Source organism: Saccopteryx leptura, chromosome 3 (assembly GCF_036850995.1).
Source record: "Saccopteryx leptura isolate mSacLep1 chromosome 3, mSacLep1_pri_phased_curated, whole genome shotgun sequence".
Lineage (NCBI taxonomy): Eukaryota > Metazoa > Chordata > Mammalia > Chiroptera > Emballonuridae > Saccopteryx > Saccopteryx leptura.
In genome coordinates, this window is record NC_089505.1 from 211761218 (window position 1) to 211782036 (window position 20819).

Genomic DNA, 20819 nt, shown 5'->3' on the forward strand with positions numbered 1-20819 from the left:
CACCAACCTGAGGTACGTGTCATCTTCTCCATTTACAAATGAGGAAACCAAGACACAGAGAGGTCATATAACTTGACAAAGTCTTGCAACTAGTACACAGCAGAAGCAAATCCAGGCCGCCCCATTCCAGAGCCTGCAGTCTCTGTCTCGGTATATGCTCCCTGTTACTTAAAAGTCATAATTTTCTTAAATATCTATAAGTCTATATTGACATAAGTGCTTGAAAAAAATAAATGTGTGTGTGTGTGTGGGGGGGGGAATATTAGCTCTTTTTTACAGAAGAATTCCAAATAATAATTGTAGAAGCAATGAGAAAAATAATTACCATTAGGTAAAACATCATTTGTTGCAGGCAAAAACCATCAATAGATTCCAGTTTAAATTAGAAAGTGAAAGGATGGTGAAAAACAGGATATCAGCAACACATCAAAGCATCTGATATTTATTAATTACAAGGAGAACAATAGTAATTTTACAATGGAGAAACCCAGCAGACATCACCTAAACCAATGATCAAAGTTGACATGACAACAGAAAGGTAGAATCACTGAAATTGAATGTGCAGACAAAACTGTTTATGTGAATAATCTTTACTAAATGATTTAAAGCTATTCAATGCTTCTGCTACCGTAAAGTTTAGTACTTCACCACCAACTATGACAAAAATTTAACAAATTCTGTTTGATTTGAGACTGGGTGGACAGTTGTAGGAATATGCTGTGAAGACCTGCAGAGTTAGGGTAAACAATTAGAGGCAGAGAGGTGCCCTAGGGTGAAAGCCGTGAGTGCATGAGAGTCCAGGGGCCTCTCTAACCCTGTACTGGAAACAGCAAGACAGCAGGATAAGATTCAGCAACAAAAAAAATGTTTAAGCTATTAGAAATCAGCATGTTCCTTGTCCTTTCCTTCACTCCCTGAAAACTTCTTCTGTATCCTTAAGTTATTTGTACTGGCTAATAAATAATCTGAGTAAGTCTGGGCACGGGGCTTCAGTCCTTCAATCTGTGGACAGGGGCTGTTGCCTCCCTCTTCCCCTCCCAGCATCTGGTCTCCGGGAAGTTCATTGTCACCTTGGCAGATAGTAAGCATATTTTTCTAAAAGCACTTGAAGCATATTTTTGTCTTTTTGAAAATTGTATGCTTTACAAATTAGGATGGAGCAGGCAAATCTAACTACGAATCTCTCTACTATTATATAGTAATGCAAGATAAAGTTATTATGAAAATTATATTTAAGAACGATAGTTTACAAGTTCTGAATCAATTGTTTTTAAATTTTCTTGTCAAAGGGGAATAAAATATGTCATAAGTTAAAAAAAACCACAACTATGTCTTCTTTTTAAATTTCAAATAATTAAAGCTGATATTTTTGAGCATTTACTATATGCCAGGCACATTTTTTCCCACACATTATTTTGTAATTCTCACAATTTCATAAGGTAGGTTATACCTATTATCATCATCTACCACACAAGGAAATGGTTAGAAAAGTTAAGACTATTGTACAAGGACTGATTGTCTGACACTAGTAATTTCATCATTCTTTGTCTAAATATTTTTTCAGTTGTTAACAAGTAGGAACTCTCAGTTTCACTGAATTTCATCTTTACTTCCTTCCTATCCAAGGCTTGTTGTAGAAATGTTAACACACAGCAACAAGAAGGGTAGATAATTAATTATCTAAGATAACTAAGTATTGGTCATATTGTTATTATTATACTAAAACTTATTTATATACCCTTGTATTAGATCAAGCTTTGAATTCTTATGGTAGAAAAACATGATTTTGATTAAAAATTAAATGGATACAAACCTCTAAATAGGATACAACTTTGTAAAAAGCTGAAGGACATGTAATTATTCAGTTAAACCATTCTTGATTTTTTTCATTTACACACACAAGTCTAAATAAAATGTATAAATGTAAATACTATATTCTTTAACTTCCTGTTTTCTATTCTTAAAGCACAGATTTCTTGGACCTAGTGAAAATAAATTTTCAAGTAACTGTATTAGAAACTTTTACAATTGATATAATCACCTATATTTGAAGAATGTCATGATTTATTTTTTAAATTTAGGCTCTTTATTAAAAATATGATGTTTATTTACAGCTTAAATTGAAAAAAATAAGTAAGATACTTCATATTGGCTTCTGCATAACCTATGTCTTACCTACAACAAAACAAGTCACTCTGGATGTTTACTGGATGAGTCAAAAAGCAAGAGTTTGGAGTTTATCATGTTTCAGTCCTATTTTTTAGAAGTATGGGGACACAAAAGAAGTTCTTCAACTGGAGACATTTTAAATGGCTTTTGTTTCCTTCAGAAAGAAAATAGGTGTCAAACTTTAAGACCATCACAGCATCCTTTAAATACATAACTATTTTGTACAAAATGTTTACATTCCCCATCTTATCAATGTATAAAATAACACTACCCCTGATATCAATGGAATTTTATGGGCAATGGAATGATTTAGTAAGCCTTGTCAAAATGGGCATTTTCCTCCTTTAAAATGTTATAAAGTATAAATAACCAAAAGGATGCAGCTTCTTTCCATATATTACTCACAGGTCGACTATTGTCTAAAAAAAAAACCCCATGAATTCCATGGACAAGCCTTTCTCTCCTTGTTCTTGCTTAAAAAATGTATAACATGGAAAACAGCCTTATACAAATTACAGGTGAGAAAAAACAAAAACCAAGCAACAGGTGAGTGGTGAATTTTCAAATATTGTTAACTTAAAGGATTTGCAGGTGTTTCATTTTTCATTAGCCCTCGGGTTTTGTTTTCTGTAATATATGAACACTTTAAATTGATAAGCATAAAATTTTCATATAACATTTTTCTCTTTTGTATCCATTTAAAGATTCACATTTTTATTTTACTACAACTTCTTTTTAAAAACAAATCTCAAAAATAGAACATAAAATGCCCAATAGGAAGTTGTTTACTTGGTAGGAAAATTGAGAAGAGAAAATAAACACATTCTTCATAATCTCAGAAGTGACAAAAATCTTTATTTCATGTGGCTTCTCATCTCTGTTAAAGGACTTGAAAATTGTATATAATGTTTTATAAAGCAATCGTAACAGTTAGATTAATGTTAATGTGCGTTGGACCTAGTTTCAATTGTATGCTTCTTAAAATACCATGAAAGATTGATTTGGAAATTTTGAACCTATTGATTAAACTGACCCCAACAAACACTGATCATTGTTTTGGTGGAAATATTCACAGGCAGTTGCAGTCACTGATTTCTTGAAGTTGTTTCTGGTTATCTTCCTGATTTTACAATTCCCCAATTTAGAGGTGCGGGAAAGCTAACACTGATCTTCCTTTTCTAAAAATGGCGTGGAGAGAAGACCTATGGGGTATAAACACAAATACAGACATTTTGAAGTTGATGGCTTTAAAATTTATTTTGTTGCTAAGCCTTTGTCGTTTCTTAAATCAAAATTTGTGAGTTTTCCTTTAAAATCCCCACGCTACTTAGCTTTAGCCCGGGCGGATACAGGCCCCTACCCATTTCTCGCCCTTCTATCTCGTGTCCTCCCGCAGTTTCAGCGTCGCAGGTCCCGCTCACCCCGCTCGAGATGGAGCCCGCAGTGTCCAGTCCCCAGGGCGCCAAACCCGGGGTCGCTTAGGGCTCCGCGGGACCCGCGGGTTGCAAGTCCCGGAGGCGACCCGAAGTCTAGGCCCTCCCGGGAGATCAAGACCTCTTCCAGTATCCCTAAAGGGTGTTCCCTTTGTTCATTCCTTCAACAAACATTTGTTCAATTTCAGATGCTCTCGGTCCTCGGAACGCCGACCTGGGTCTCCCTTGGCAGCGGCACCCGCCTTGCTCACTGGCCGGCGACGCTGGAGAGGACGAACCTCGGCCACTACCGAGCAGGTACCGCGTGAGATGTATCACGTGCCGTCCCTCCCGACCCGGAGCGGCCCTCCAGCGTCACGCCGCCTCCTTCCCCTTCCTCTTTCACTGCCACCCAAGAAGGCGTTACCCGCAGCGAATGGACAGGGTCACTCTCTTCTTACTTCCGAGCCTTTACGCCGAGTTCCTTCTCTCCCCGAGCCAGCAGGAGGGGCCTGGCTGCGGCCGGGACACCCCGGGACAGCGGTCTGCAAGTCCAACACCTGCAGGCGGGAGGCAGGTCGGTAACCCCGTCCGGCGGGGCTGCCCCTGTGTCGCAGCCAGTGTTTTGCACCCAGGGGACAGGTCTGGTCCCCCCGACCGCGCGGCGCCCCGAAACTACAACTCCCAGCAGCGCCGCTGCCCGGGCTCCCGGAAGCCGAAGCTGGGCGGGGAGGAAGCAGCTGAGACCTGGCGGAGAGTCCCGTGTTCATTTAGCAAGATAAAAGGGGGTAGGGAGTGTTGGGGGCTAATCTGTCAGTTCGCCACCATGAACGTGGTTTTCGCGGTGAAGCAGTACGTTACCAAAATGATAGAGGACAGCGGACCAGGTATGAAAGTACTTCTCATGGATAAGGAGACGGTGAGTTTGCTTTTGCTTAATATTTGTTTTTGAGGGAATCCTCCCGCTCTTACAATAGCCGGTCCCGTTCCACTGTGGGATATAGAATTTAATTCAAGATTTTTAAACGGGGGTCAGTTTTGTACGGAACTGAAAGGTTATATAAACCTTGCCCAGTAGGTTTTCAGACTAAATGGCTTTAACCATTGCCAGAGATATTTTTCTTCTACCGGGGCAATTTCTTGGAATCAGAAATCCTTTTCTAAATGTTACTGCCAAGAAATATATGAGACAGCACTTGGAAGACTTTGGAATGGTCCTGTTATTTCTACTCAGCGTTGTGTTTTTACAGTAAAGTTATTGGGGCTCAAGCTGAGATGACAGGTAATATATTAATTGTTGATCACAGAATTAAAAAAAAACTTTAAGGGATAGAAAAATTGCGGTGAGGGATGTATGGATTGTTCGTGTTTAGAGAGAGCATTCTGGTACATTACTACATGTTTTGGATGCTCAGTAAATGTTATGACATGTTAATATTTAAGGTATCCAGCTATGTATTAATGAAAAAAAATTTAAGTCTTAGGTAATGTTGCTTGTTTTTATTACTCTGGACCATCATAATATTAGTAATTCATTTTTCTTTACAGACTGGTATAGTGAGTATGGTATACACACAATCGGAGATTCTTCAGAAGGAAGTGTACCTTTTTGAACGCATTGATTCTCCAAATCGAGAGATCATGAAACACCTGAAAGCCATTTGTTTTCTTCGACCTACGAAGGTACTACGTTAACTAAACTGCCATCTGCCTAGGCAAATGCAGAAGGTTATGATCTGAAAACATTAAGGAGGCAAAATAAATTTGTATTATCATCATTTGTGACATCATAATTATCCTGGTTTATCAGAATTATAACCTTGACTCTCCTCCTTCCCATATCTCAGTTCACTCCTTACAGTCAGTTTTTAGCTTCAAAATGTCTTTTAAGTTCTCAGTTACTTCCAAAGCCACTAACTACCCTGACAGAGATCCACTTTATTCCTGGGTTAACCTCCTCACATTGAACACCGTTGCCATTTAATCTTACATATTTATATCAGTGTTTTGAGTCTTTATCATTTTATTCACCTTATGCTCAGAAACCTATAATGGCTCGATTTTACTTTCATGATTAAATCTCTACTTAGTAGCCTAGCCCTCAAAGCACTCCTCTAGCTGGTCTGCTGTGCCTTTATTAATCCAACCTCCAGTGTCCAACCTCTGCTCCTCCACTACAGCCAATTAGACTTTTTTGTCATCTCTCTGTATTCACATTCCGGCCCTCTGTTCTCTTCCCCTAATTAGAGATTCCTTAGGCTTCTATCAGTTGTTGTCCAGCATCTAAATCTTGAGTTTTCCTTTAAAAAGCCTTAACTATTTCAATGTTATTTTGTATATTCTCTTACTTTATATTTCTGTTCTTCAACTCCAATGCACTCTTTTTTTTTTTGTATTTCTCTGAAGCTGGAAACGGGGAGAGACAGTCAGACAGACTCCCGCATGCGCCCGACCGGGATCCACCCGGCACGCCCACCAGGGGCTACGCTCTGTCCACCAGGGGGCGATGCTCTGCCCCTCCGGGGCGTCGCTCTGCCGCGACCAGAGCCACTCCAGCGCCTGGGGCAGAGGCCAAGGAGCCATCCCCAGCGCCCGGGCCATCCCTGCTCCAATGGTGCCGCGGGAGGGGAAGAGAGAGACAGAGAGGAAGGAGGGAGGGGTGGAGAAGCAAATGGGCGCTTCTCCTATGTGCCCTGGCCGGGAATCGAACCCGGGTCCCCCGCACGCCAGGCCGACGCTCCACCGCTGAGCCAACCGGCCAGGGCCATCCAATGCACTCTTTTACCATGCTTGTATATTATGTATCTTCCAAAATACAAATCTGATCATGTTACCCCTACTTGAAATCCTTGAATGACTTCTCATTACTTTTATGATAAAGACAAAACTCCTTAATTGTGGCCTACAAGGCCCTGTGTGGTCTAGTTTCTGTCATTTCTACATCTTCATTTCAAACCATTTCCCCTTTTGCTCTTTGCTGACCAGGTCAAACTGTTCCCCTCTACCCGCCCCCCCCCCCCCCACACACACCTATCCCTTCTGTTATGAGCACTTACTGAACCATCTTCCTCTCCCTATTGCTTGTCATGGTTGAAGTTTCATATGATTTGTGTGATTAATTAATATCTCACCTAACAGCAATAAGTACTATGAGAACAGAGATGGGTCTGTTTTTCACATTATTATGTCCACAATGCCGGCCACATGGTGGATACTCAGTAAACAGTTCCTGAATTAATGAATATATTAATTGATATAGTGGTTTATGATTGTTTTACATTTGTAGCTTTTAGACATGAAATTCTGGTTTTGAGAGTGATCTTAGAGATCATCTAGTGCATCATATCCTAACACTTTTTATTACAGAAGAAACTCTTTCACATATATATATGCATGTGTGAATATGTATTATGTATAATGTATATATTATATAGTGAATATGAGAGTATGTATATACACATGAGAGAGTATATATATGTGCATATATATATGTGCAAAATATGTTCTTAAAAATAATTTTTCCTTAAGATTATATTATAAAATTAATTTTAATGTATTTTTTAATCTAAATGACAGTGTTTAAAAACTTTTTCCCATTTAACAAGCAGTATGCATTGCTTACATTACTTTTAATTCTGTAAGGTGATTATGTTTTTTTCAACATTCAAAAAATGATATTTTATGTCATATATAGGTAGTTTGGAAACCAAATTTATACTGAAACTTAACCCTGTGTTATAGTATCAAAAATAGATAAGACCTGCATATGATCTTATATAACTGGAATTCTTATGTTTTGACCCTTTAAAAATTAACTGTTTTTACTTCTAAATTTTATATTTTATTATAAAATAATATAAATATAGTAAAGGCCTTAGCCAGCTTTTTGCAAATACTTCACAAACATTGCAGTTGTGCAGTCTTAGGTCCCAATGAGGTTAAAAGCCAAAGTGAATATAATTAACTATATTTTATCTTGACTGTTGGTTTTTAGAGGATTAGACATTTTGATATTCTATATAATAATTTTGATCAGATTAACATAATTTATAGATAAGCAGCTTGAGGCAAATTTGCAGAATTACCAATTTTATATTGCATTTCAACATCTGTGTTTTTTATATACATTTTAAAATTTTAATTTGATCAACATAACACAGTATTACATATGATTCTTTTTTTTTTTTTTTTTTTTTTTATCCCAGAGAGAGGGATAGACAGGGACAGACAGACAGGAACGGAGAGATGAGAAGCATCAATCATTAGTTTTTTGTTGCACGTTGCAACACTTTAGTTCAGTGGTTCTCAACCTTTCTAATGCCGTGACCCCGCAATACAGTTCCTCATGTTGCGGTGACCCCAAACCAAAAAATAATTTTAGTGGCTACTTTATAACTGTAATTTTGCTACAGTTATGATTTGAAATGTAAATACCTGATATGCATTATGTATTCTCATTGCTACAAGTCAAACATAATTTAAACATAGTGATTAATCACAAAAAAATATTTAATTATATATTGAGAAATATTTATTACTAATGGACCTCCTTACCTAGTGTATTGGGGCTACCATTCCGTAAATAGCTGCTTAACTAATGGATCTGTTTTTTCCAGATTAGTGGCAAGTTTTCTATATAGAACAGTGTGAACTACGTCATAGGATACACTGCAGTTTCTGCACAGCATGGTATCTTTCAGGGCTCTTTCACACTATAAAGCAGCCGTTTCTGCGGTGGAATCCACATATCACTTACTTCAATGGGAGACCCCTGGATTCCGCAGAAGAGAGATCCCCTGTACAGCAGAAATGCAGTTCCGACACATTTCTTCCTCTCCTATTCAAGTCAATGGGAGGCCGCAGCAGATTCCACTCAAATATAGAGCATGTTGCTTAATTTTTTCCACGCTAGAACTTTTCCTAGAACAGAAAAATTCCAAAGGTGGAATCTGCCACCCCTAATAGACTTCTATAGGAAGCAGATCTTTTATAAATTTTTTTTTTTTTTTTTATAAATTTTTTTTATTTTATTTTATTTTTTTACAGAGCCAGAGAGTGAGTCAGAGAGAGGGATAGACAGGGACAGACAGACAGGAACGGAGAGAGATGAGAAGCATCAATCATTAGTTTTTCATTGGGCGTTGCAACACCTTAGTTGTTCATTGATTGCTTTCTCATATGTGCCTTGACCGCGGGCCTTCAGCAGACCGAGTAGCCCCTTGCTGGAGCCAGCGACCTTGGATTCAAGCTGGTGAGCTTTACTCAAACCAGATGAGCCCGCGCTCAAGCTGGCGACCTCGGGGTCTCAAACCTGGGTCCTCTGCATCCCAGTCCGACGCTCTATCCACTACGCCACTGCCTGGTCAGGCAGATCTTTTACACTGTAGAATCTGCACAGCAGATTCCTCAGTGTGAGGCCTCTTTCAGTTTATTGGGGTCAATGCAATATAAAATTGGTAGTTCTGCGATTACCTGATTCTGCAAAATCAGGTAATTATGCAAAACACTGATTTCAGCAGTTTCCTCATTCAGAATATGGGAAAATAGTGGGAGATATGGGAGATAATTATACATTGGGGAACAATGTAAACTACATCTTATAGTGGTCTCTTATAGTATAAGACCGATGCTTTGTAAATGTATGGTGCTTTGTGTAAGTGTAAGCTGCTTTGTGTACTGTGTAATGATTACACACAAAGCACCTTACACTTACACAGTATTGTGTGTATGGTGTGTGTACTGTTTTTACATTAACCTTTTTTTTACACCAGCAGGCTATCTCGCAGGCTCTCTTGGCTCTCTGCCTTCTGTCCTCTGGCGCTTGCTGCACCCGCCCACTGATGACGTCAGCAAGCACCGGACACACGTAATGCACTGCTATGGACAATCACGTCTGCCCATGACCGCAGGCATTCAGTTTGGAACGAGTCCATAACAGCGTCTGTTCAAGCTGAATAGCGCTGCTGCAGATGGTAGCGTGGCTTCTCAGCAGCTAAAGCCATCGGAAAGATGTATTTTCCAATGGCTTTAGGCGACCCTTGTGTTTTGGTTGTTCAACCCCCGCCAGGGTCACGACCCACAGGTTGAGAACCGCTGCCTTAGTTGTTCATTGATTGCTTTCTCATATGTGCCTTGACCTCGGGCCTTCAGCAGACCGAGTAACCCCTTGCTCGAGCCAGTGACCTTGGGCTCAAGCTAGTGGGCTTTTGCTCAAACCAGATGAGCCCGCGCTCAAGCTGGCAACCTTGGGGTCTTGAACCTGGGTCTTCCGCATCCCAATCTGACGCTCTATCCACTGTGCCACCGCCTGGTCAGGCTACATATGATTCTTGATCGTTATATTTAATGTATTTCTTTTTCATTCCCATCCCACACCCTCCCCAACATACACATACTTAATCTGGACCTCAGCACACAGTAAACTCTCAGTAAATACTTAAATCAATGGATGATATTTATTACTTTTTCACTTAAGCAATCCTCATATTTTGTTTGTTTGTTCTAGGAGAATGTGGATTATCTGATTCAGGAGCTCCGAAGACCCAAATACAGTATATATTTTATTTGTAAGTATGTTATTTCATGTAACAATATCCTAGCTAATATGGGGTACTTTGTATTATCAATAAGTTAATTGAATCCATTACTAAAAGAGTCTAGTTTTCTTTTAAGTCTTTTCAGAGTTTTAAAAATCTTGTAGCCAGTGTTCTATTTCAGGAAGCTCAATGTGATTTCCATTTATCATTGATTGCTTAGGTAAAAATATTTTTGTTTAACTTTGCCTTTCAAAATTCTTTGTAAGGCAAAGGTTGTGAATAGCCAAATTTCACAAAGTGTATGCTATTATTTCTGTTTTACACTTTTATGAACCGAGGCACAGAAGCTGATTTATTTACTTGGAAGGAGGATACACTTGAGTTTGTTGGAAAGGCAGAGATTTACTTTGCATACCAGATGGAAACATTACACTTCTTTTTGCGACTTTATGTAGTACTTGAAAGTACAGGTCATCAGGTAGATACCTTTGACATGCCTAACTTTTAGGGGATCGGGGATAGAGGAGCCTGGAAATAAACTAGTTTTGTGGTTACTATACAATTAAATTACATAGATTTTTAAAAATGTAATACATTCTACTTTGGAAGTTGCATCTATTCTCCTCTAGATGTCATTATTGATCTTTATAGGCTAGTATAGTTGATTTGGTGCCATTTCCAAAACCAAGGGCAAAACTTAATACTCAGTATGTAGGGCATTTGAAAAGTTTTAAAGCTTACTTAAAGGCTTTGGACTTTTAGGATTTAGGCTATAGTCTACAATGAACTGCTTTCTTCAGTATATACTACAATTTAATAATGGTACCAAAAATTAACATTTATGATAAGACTACATTTTATAAAGAGCTTTCTTATATATATACATATGTATCATTTCATTTGGCCTAATTAATAAAATAGACAATTTTATTAGTTTCAGTATTTCTGGTTTTGTTTTGGTTTGTTGGTTTCTTTGTTTTGGCTAATAGTCACAGAGTTTTTTTTCTTTTTCATCTTCTTTTCCAACTGAGAGGAGATAGAGAGACAGATTCTCACAAGAGCCCAGACCGGGATCCACCCGGCAACCTCTACCTGGGGCTGATGCTCTGCCCTTCTGGGGCCATGCTTGAAATGGAGCTATTTTTAGCACCTGAGGTGGAGACTCCATGGAGACATCCTCAGCACCCAGGACTGATGAACTGGAACCAATCAAGCTATGGCTATGGAGAGGAAGAGAGAGAGAGAGAGAAAGAGAAGAAAGGGGGAGAGGGGGGAAGAAGCAGATGGTCACTTCTCCTGTGTGTCCTGACTGGGAATCAGCCCCAAGACAGATTTTCTTTTTTGATTAAACTTTTTATTTTGAGATAATTATAGATTCACATATAGTTTTAAGACTAATACAGAGATCCCATTATCCTTTATTTCGTTTCCTCCAATGTAGCATCTCATATCCAAGATATTGACATCGATACAGTCAGAATGTAAAACATTTCTATTTTCATAAGGATCCCTTCTATTGCCCTATTTTAGCCACATCCACTTCCCTTCCACCCCAATCCCTTCATTAACCCCTGGCAATGATAATCTGTTCTCCATTGCTGAAATTTTGTCATTTCAAGAAGGTTATATAAATGGAATCATACAGTTTATATAACCTTTTTAGATTTTTTTTTTTCGGAGCATAATTCTGTAAAGATTAATCCAAGTTGTTCCCTCTATCAGTAGTTCATTTTTATTACTAGGTGGTTTTCTGCAGTATAGATGCACACTGTATAACTATTTGCTTTTTGAAGAAGGACATCTGAGTTTCCAGGCTGGACTACTACAGATAAAGCTGTCAAAAACATTTGTGTACAGGTGTTTGTGTGAACATAAGTCTTTATTTCCGTGTAATAAATGATGCCCAGGAGAGCAATTGCTGGGTTATGTTCTGGTTGCATGTTTAGTGTTTTAAGAAACTGCCAGATGTTTTCTAGAGTGACTATACAATTTTACATTTCTACCAGCAATGTACAGGTGATCCTATTTCTTTGTATTTTTACAAGCATTTGGCGTTGTCTCTATTTTTTATTTTAGCTATTCTGAGAAATGTGTAGTCTGTTCACAAACTAGGTACTTAGGAAACTATAGATACTTTTGTATTTAGAGATAGATAGATAGATAGATGATAGATAAAGAGACTGATGTCCTTTGCTGCCAAATTTAAATATAAGTGAACACCTAACAGAATCCCTCTTTTGCTTTGTGTCTTAGCTAAAAATTAAATGTCACGAGGTAAAAGACCCCTTTTCCTCTAAAGAGAGTTCTTTGATACAGCAATTAAGATGAATAATAAATAATAAATCTAATATTTACTCTTTAGGTTCTAAAGATTATTTGACTTGAGCTCTAAATTTACGGAGAAGAAAAGTATTTTATATAAATACATATGTTAAAGTGGTTGTTAGCTTTAAAGCCTATTAAAAATAAACTTGAAATTTCTTGGGTACAGCAATAAATTTCACAATTTAATTTAGTTATTTAGATTGAAATAAACTAAAGTATATTAGTATATAACAATTTTATTTATTACAAACTTTCAGCACAATTGATTTTAGCACTAAACTTGCCTTTTGCTCATATCTTATATTTTTATTTGTGTGTATTTTTATGTCTACTGAATATCTTATATAACAGGCTCCTTTCAAAGTGTATATAAAAGTAGACAGCATAGTATAATAAATTCCAATATACCCATCACCCAGTTTCTTATCTATTTATTTAATGTGAGGAAGGGAGATGGTGAGGCAGAATCCTGCATGTTCCATGACTGGGATCCCCCGTCTGGGGTCAGTGCTCAGTACCAGGCTATTTTTAGCACCTGAGACGGATACGCTCCAAGGGAGCTATCCTCAGCTCCTGGGCGATGCTCGAACAAATAGAGCCACTGACTGCGGGAGAGGAAGAGGGGAAGAAGGGCAAGAGGGAGGGGGCTGAGAAGCAGATGGTCACTTCTCCTGTGTGCCCTGACCAGTAATCGAACCCAGGGCATCCACACGCCAATGCTCTATTTACTGAGCCACTGGCCAAGGCCCCCAATTTTAGTGATTACTGTGTTAAGGCCAATCTTGTTTTAGCCATACTGCCTCCTACTTCCCCACCAATATCATTTTGAAGGAAATGTAAGAAATCACATGATTTTATCCATAGTATTGCAGCATGCATCTCTAAAAGATAAGGACTTGTTTTTTAAAACACTATTATTACACCCAAATAATAAAAACTAATTTCTATTTTTATATACTCATTCAGCGTTCAAATTCTCTCATGTCTTTTCCCCACCATGGTTTGTTTTGATCAGGATCATAGTCAAGTCCACACGTTGCTATTGGTTGATATGTTATTTAAGTTTCTTTACTCTTCTATTGGTTATCTCTCCTGTGCAATGTATTTATTGAAGAAACCACATTCTGTTAAAGTTTCCTACAGCCTGGATCTTGTTGATTATATCCCCATAAGGGCAGTTTAACATGTTTTTTTGCAGTTTAAAATGTTCCTTACCATTTAAAATGTTTCTCTATCCTCCAGTTTCTGTAAGTTGGTACCTGGATATAGAGGCTTAATCAGATTTGGATTTGATTTCTTTTTGGCAAGAATACTTTATAGGTAGTGTTCTGGGCTTCCATTGATCATCTCTGTTTGTGATATTAGCAGTGGTTGATGCTCAGTGCTTAGGTCCAGGCATTGATTATTAGGGGTTGAAATAAAATGATGTTTTTAATTCTGTCATTATCATTTCTTTCTTTTTTAGCTGGGATATCTCTATAAAGAGAAATTTCCCCTCATCTACTGTTTGGCTATCTGGTGGTACAGTTTGTATATAAAAGGATAAAAGCTTTCTTCTTCTCCTTTATTTATTATTTCCAGCATAAGACTTGGTTTCCTAGCATCCTCCAATGCCTACAATGGTGGTCCTTTTCTAAAAACTATTATTATGAATTTATGAATTTAAACATATTTGTGCTACTCATTCCAATTTGAAGGTGTTTGACTTTGACATACACTACAGTGTATACTAAACTTCCCTTAGTCATTAGTCTTTAACTGTCAGGCCCAGTTATGTCTAATTGCAGCAAGGATGATCTCCTTTTAGTCAACAACTCATATGTCTGTTTTAGATTTCAGTAATGTGATCAGCAAGAGTGATGTGAAGTCATTAGCTGAAGCTGATGAACAGGAAGTTGTGGCTGAGGTTCAGGTAAACATATTGGTCCTTTCAGTGGTTTGTTTGTTTTTTTAACCTTTTTGCACTTGGAGACTGGTGAAAACATAATTATTTCGGGGACCACTAAGGCAGAAATCACCCTGAGCATAAGCAAATTCGGCTAAGTTTGTTGGGTCTATAATCTTTACAACATCAGAGTGGTTAACTCTTTCACTGAACACATGAAATTTCTGGGAGACCCGTCCAAGGACCAGTGGTTGAAAAACACTGCAGCTCATCTCTTGTATTGGCCATTTTTTAAAGAGTTGAGCCTGAAAACAGGGAAGGTGTTGTCTCAAAAGAATGGAGGCTATTCATCAGACACAATAAATGTGCATTGCACCAGACTGTACTCACATTTAGAAAGTTCTGGGAGAGGTATCAAATTGGATGAGAACAGAATTAAAGCAGCCAGTAGGAATAAGGAGTTGGAACTGGTACTACATCCTACTAGATTGGTGGGAAGAATTTCAGAGTCAGATATGTATTGTGATGGTTTTATGAGGCACTCACTAAGAACATTCATCTATAGGACTATGTCTGATTGGGAGAGAATAGGGAGTTAAGGATGGACTTAGGTTCATTAAAGTTCTGTTTGTGGTTATCTTGCTTTGGGGATAATAAGCAGATACTTGTCATTAGGTTAAAACTTGGAAACTCCTAAATATTTATTCTGCATGCTATATAATTCATCACATTAGAACATATCAAGTTACCCTTTCCTTCTTAAAACAGTTTAGTGTTCTCAAATACATTTATCACAAACATTTGAATACATTTATCAAATAATTGAAGAATATTGTCTTCAGGACAGCAAATAAGCAAGGTTTGGGTATTCAGAAGGATATACTAGATGAAAAATGTATAAAAAAGAACGACCTGTTTTGAATCATATTCTCCCTCATGAGAATGCACTGGAAAGCAAAGTTCTTTTTCATTTGAGTGTAACATTGTACAGCCTATAGCAGTGTTTTACTTTTACTAATTGATAAGTGTGCCTAGAGGTCTCCAGAGATATAATAGACTGCTCACAAAAATTAGGGGATACTTCAAAATGAATATGAAGCTATAAAATATCTCCTAATTTTTGTGAGCAGTATATATATACTTCTACAACTTTTGTTTTTCATTTCTTTAAGATTTATTATTATTGCTGCTGTTTTATAATTATTAATTCCTCCACATTGACTTTTGTTAATTGTTAATTGATCAATTTTTGTATCTTTTACACTTGCACTTCCTCAAATTTGACTATTATCACTTAGTATTAAACCACATATCAAAATATTACTTCATGACACAGCTGGAGTTTATGGAATGACTGATTTTGGTGCTTTGTTTGCAGGAATTTTATGGTGATTACATTGCTGTGAATCCACATTTGTTTTCCCTCAATATTCTGGGTTGCTGCCAGGTATGGAAGAAAAGGGTTGTTGTTGTTTTTTAAGTTCATGTGTCAGGTAGGAGTTAATTCCGCAAATAAGAAAAAATTTAAGTATTTTCTCTAAATATCTAAAAAAGGGTCGAAATTGGGATCCAGCCCAGCTATCCAGAACAACTCAAGGACTGACAGCTCTCCTTTTATCCCTGAAGAAATGTCCCATGATTCGTTACCAGCTTTCATCAGAGGCAGCAAAGAGACTTGCAGAATCTGTTAAGGTATAGCATTCCCTGTCCCTAGTTCCAGAACATCAAGACTATTCATTTCCTTATCATATTTCAGAAACTAAAGGAAAATTTTATCTACAACCACGGAGGTGATGTGTTAGGTTTACTGGCAAAGAGGTAGCTCTTTGTAATTCAAAACCAAAAGCTACAAACCTGTGGTGATGGCACAGTGGACAGAACATCAGCCTAGGACACTGAGGTCCCAATTTGAAACCCTGAGGTCACTGGCTTGAGCACAAGATCATCAACATCCCAAAGTTGCTGGCTCGAGCAAGGGGTCACTAGGTTCACTGGCTCAGCTTAAGCCCCCCACGTATACACCACACACGCACATCAAGGCACAGATGAGCAGCAATCAATGAGCTACTAAAGTGTTGCAACTACGAGTTGATGCTTCTCATCTCTCTCTTCCTCTGTTTCTAAAAAAAAAAAAAGGCAACAAATTAAAGTTAAAATTTTTAGATTTAACCCAATAAACATTTCCAAACTTCTTTTAATTCAATCAAACCACTTGTAAAATAGTTTCAAACCCTATCCTCTTAAATAGAATGGTACTAAACCTTTTCAAGCTTCTGAATCCTTTTATGGAAGGCTTATGAAAGTACAAATAATTTTTGTTAAATGTGGTTTTTATGTTTTAATTTCCTATTTATATCATCTCTATTGCAACTAATTGGTTGACCAAACCATCTTTCTCTCTCACCCACAGCAAGTGATAACTAAAGAATACGAGCTGTTTGAATTCCGGCGGACTGAGGTTCCTCCATTGCTACTTATTTTAGATCGCTGCGATGATGCCATCACCCCATTGCTAAACCAGGTGCAAAATACTTTGTTAGCCTAACAGAAGGATGGTTTCAAGTGCTAGTCATCAAAATGCAGATGTGGGAGTGAACAGCATGATCCATTTATTTGCCTGCTTATTTTCAGCTGATCTTATTTTTGTCTTGTACTTCCTGGTGTTTCCATATCACTATTCTTCTAGCTGGCAGTAATCTTTGACTCTTTCTGTTGCCTTATCCTTCCTGTCCTTTCTACCACCACCGCCATTCCCAATTAGGGCCACTTCTAGGTTCTGTAGATCCTACTTTCCCAGTGTCTGTCTGCTCTTGTCCACTGTACTGCCATTACTCTGGTGTAGACCCCAGTCACTTGTGGGAATACTGAAATAGTCATCTACTTCATCCCCACTTTTCATATCTTCCCACAATAATATATTTCAGACAGAATGTTGTTGCATTAATTCTCCCAAAGCACAGTTCTGACACTGTTTACTCCTGGCTTAAAAGTTTATTGGTTCCCATTTGCCAACTCAGTTAAATACAGACTCTTGATCTTGACATTCAAGAACCTTCACAGTACGGGCCCAGCCTTATATAATACCTGCAGCTTACAGCTGTGCAGATGTGCCACATGGTTTCCTGCCATCATTTTACTCATGTTGTAACCGCTGTTTAAACTCTGGAATATTAGGAGTACCTTTTCTTCCTAACTTCACCAGAATTCTTCTTTAAAATCACTCTAAACATCTTGAAGCCTGTTTTCTTTTAGTCAGACATGCTCTATATTTTCCCCTGAAATTACTGGAGAGCTTTGTGTCTCTCCTATGTCTCGTGTGCACTTGCAGGCTGAACCGTTGTTTTCACACTCTTCTAGGTTACACATTCCTTCAGGGAAGACTGTGCCTTACCAGCCCTTGTTCTATGAGTGCAAGCACAGAGCCTTGCACATAGCAGGTGCTTTGTTAACAGTGACTGAACTTTCAGGGGAAGGCACAGTCTGTATTTCTGCTTATAATTATGTGAATGCTGGGGAAATCTGTGACTGTGGAACACAACTTCTCTATGGTATGATAGGTTTATATTCCTAAAATGCAAAGTAGTATTTGTTCGCTAAGGAATTTTGATAATATTAAAATTATTAAAAAGAGCCTGACCTGTGGTGGTACAGTGGATAGAGCACCGACCTGGAATGCTGAGGTCGCTGATGTGAATCCTGGGCTTGCCCGGTCAAGGCACATAAATGACAAGCAACCAGTGAACAGCTAGAGTGAAGCAACTACCTCTAACCACCCCCATTCTGTAAAATCAATACATAAAATCTTTAAAAAGAATTAGAATGAGAAATGATTGCCTATAAACCTATTTTTCAAAGAAAAGCAACATTCATTCAGCAACTTTCACTAAGGACCAGGTACTGTGTTAAGTCCTGGAGATAACAGGCTAAAAGATACAATCTCAGCTCTCAAAGAGTTCATGGTCCAATGAGGAGAGAAGCAAACATAATTTAATTATAGAGTAAGTGCTGATTGTAGAAGCATGCACAGGATACTGTCTATAGAAGCATAAAATATTTTGTTGTGCTTATTTTATTTGCTATTTTTGTGCTTATTTTAAATGCATTAATGAGACTTGCTGTTTCGAGGATTCATTTGGCAAGGGAATGAAACATCTTTTATAACCTCAAGTTATTTCTTGATCAAACTAGATTTTTTTTTAAAGATGAAATGTACATATATTAATATTTCTAGCATTTGACTCTAGATTTAGAGGGTAATTTGCTGGAGAATACTTAGTTTTTTTGTCTAGTGGACCTATGATTAAAAGGATCCTGTTCTCCATAAATAGTGAGAAGGCAAAATTTGGGGTCTCTCCAGTTTTACCAAATAAATTCACATTTGTAAGACTGGAAACCAGTCCTTCTTCACAAATCATATAGAGTAAAAATATAAAGCTTCTGAATATGTGTTTTCATCAACTCACAAGGTTCTTTCTACCAATACTAGTGTCCCCAGGATAAATATAGCACCACCCAGACCTGCAAGAACACACTTCTTATGCTGCAGAAAACCACAGATGCACACAGGAAATGGCACAGCTTATAACTATAGTACCAGTATAGCCCTATCTGGGAAGCCAAAAATATACTCTTCATTCGCAGGGCAAAACTGGCATTAATGAAACCTCTAATTTGTTTTCTTTTTATCAGGAATATTAATTTTGCTGCCCTTCTTCCAAAAGTGTAAAATCTAAAAAGTATTTGACCTTTTGGATATTTAACCAATTAAAATGATAATGCTTAGTATAGCACAAAGTATTAATAAAATTTGAACTATATAGAGAATCTCCATGTAAAGACTAGTTACTAAGAATATTACTCATTTTTATTTGTTTTTCTGAACATTTTAATTTCCATGTTTTGTCAGTTACCAATTTTTTTGTCATAATTCTTTATTTAGTGGACATATCAGGCCATGGTCCATGAACTACTGGGCATAAACAACAATCGGATTGATCTTTCCAGAGTGCCAGGGATCAGTAAAGACTTAAGAGAGGTGGTCCTGTCTGCTGAAAATGATGAATTCTATGCTAACGTAAGTGTTTTTACGTTTCTGAAATTGAGTTTAATTGTTTTATGTAAGAAGGTCAATACTGACTTGTTTGAACTCTTGTGAAAGGATGATAGAAGCATCATGTGGATAAACTGCAACTCAAGAGAAGGCAAAAAACTTGTATTCAGACCCCCTTTAAGAATATTTTTTCACCCTGGTCATTTGGCTTAGTATAGAGTGTGAATGTCCCGTGTTGGATTCCCCGTCCGGACACACAGGAGAAGCAACCATCTGCTCTCACCACCTCTCCCCCTCTCTCCTCCTCCCCCCTTCACTCCCCCTCTTCCCCTTGCTCCCCCTTTCTTCCTTTCTCTCCCCCTCCTGCAGCCATGCCTCAGTTGATTCGAGCACATCTGCTCAGGCGCTGAGGATGGCTCTGTGGAGTTTCAGGTGCTAAAAATAGCTCTGTTGCCAGCATGAACCCAGATGGGCAGAGCATCAACCCCAGACAGGGGTTGCCTGGTGGATCCTGGTCAGGGTGCATGCAGGAGTCTTTCTATTTCCCCTTCTCTCACTTGTAAAAGAAGGGAAAAAAATAGAATACATTTTCATAGAAATCACATACTTGGTTTTCTACTTTAAAAATTAGAACCCAATTTACTTACTTCCCTCCCTTCTATAGCCCTTTGTGAGAATGGAAATGGTATTCATCACCAGTGTGCTGACCAAGGTTCAGATTTGGTGATTATAATAGAATCTTCAATTTTAACTGTATGCAGAATTCTTTTTCACTTCTTTTAAATTGTCTGAAAGGGCCCTGGCCGGTTGGCTCAGCGGTAGAGCGTCGGCCTGGCGTGCGGGGGACCTGGGTTCGATTCCCGGCCAGGGCACATAGGAGAAGCGCCCATTTGCTTCTGCACCCCCCCCCCCTCCTTCCTCTCTGTCTCTCTCTTCCCCTCCCGCAGCCAAGGCTCCATTGGAGCAAAGATGGCCCGGGCGCTGGGGATGGCTCCTTGGCCTCTGCCCCAGGCGCTAGAGTGGCTCTGGTCGCGGCAGAGCGAGGCCCCGGAGGGGCAGAGCCATCGCCCCCTGGTGGGCAGAGCGTAGCCCCTGGTGGGCGTGCCGGGTGGATCCCAGTCGGGCGCATGCGGGAGTCTGTCTGACTGTCTCTCCCCGTTTCCAGCTTCAGAAAAATAAAAAAAAATAAAAAAAAAATTAAATTGTCTGAAAGTCAGACTAGTTGATAGAACTGTGTTTCCAACTTTCTTTTTCACAGAATATGTACCTGAACTTTGCTGAGATTGGTAGCAATATAAAGAATCTCATGGAAGACTTTCAGAAGAAGAAACCAAAAGAACAGCAAAAACTAGAATCAATAGCAGACATGAAGGTAAATTGAATATGCACATGGATACATGGATGGCTAACATGAAAGTTTTGGAACTCTTCATGTAAGCAAC

The 20819-nt window shown here is 38.4% G+C and overlaps 1 protein-coding gene and 1 long non-coding RNA gene across 6 annotated transcripts in view; one reads left to right on the forward strand and one right to left on the reverse strand.

Moving 5' to 3' along the window:
* Positions 1–426: 426 nt before the first annotated feature.
* On the reverse strand, positions 427–3727 carry LOC136400536 (uncharacterized). Its single transcript, XR_010750332.1, has 2 exons — positions 3591–3727; positions 427–3371 (listed from the first exon to the last, which is right to left on the reverse strand). It is a non-coding gene; the product is annotated as an uncharacterized lncRNA (long non-coding RNA).
* A 290-nt stretch (positions 3728–4017) lies between these two features.
* The window catches only part of VPS45 (vacuolar protein sorting 45 homolog), an 82262-nt gene continuing 65460 nt past the window's right edge, over positions 4018–20819 (forward strand). For all 5 annotated transcript variants that reach the window (XM_066377370.1, XM_066377374.1, XM_066377373.1 and 2 more), the window contains exons 1-9: positions 4018–4500; positions 5130–5264; positions 10087–10147; positions 14275–14354; positions 15706–15774; positions 15882–16019; positions 16738–16848; positions 19267–19401; positions 20636–20749. In XM_066377370.1, the coding sequence (XP_066233467.1) occupies positions 4018–4500; positions 5130–5264; positions 10087–10147; positions 14275–14354; positions 15706–15774; positions 15882–16019; positions 16738–16848; positions 19267–19401; positions 20636–20749 (1326 nt within the window). The remainder of the gene's footprint in view (positions 4501–5129; positions 5265–10086; positions 10148–14274; positions 14355–15705; positions 15775–15881; positions 16020–16737; positions 16849–19266; positions 19402–20635; positions 20750–20819) is intronic.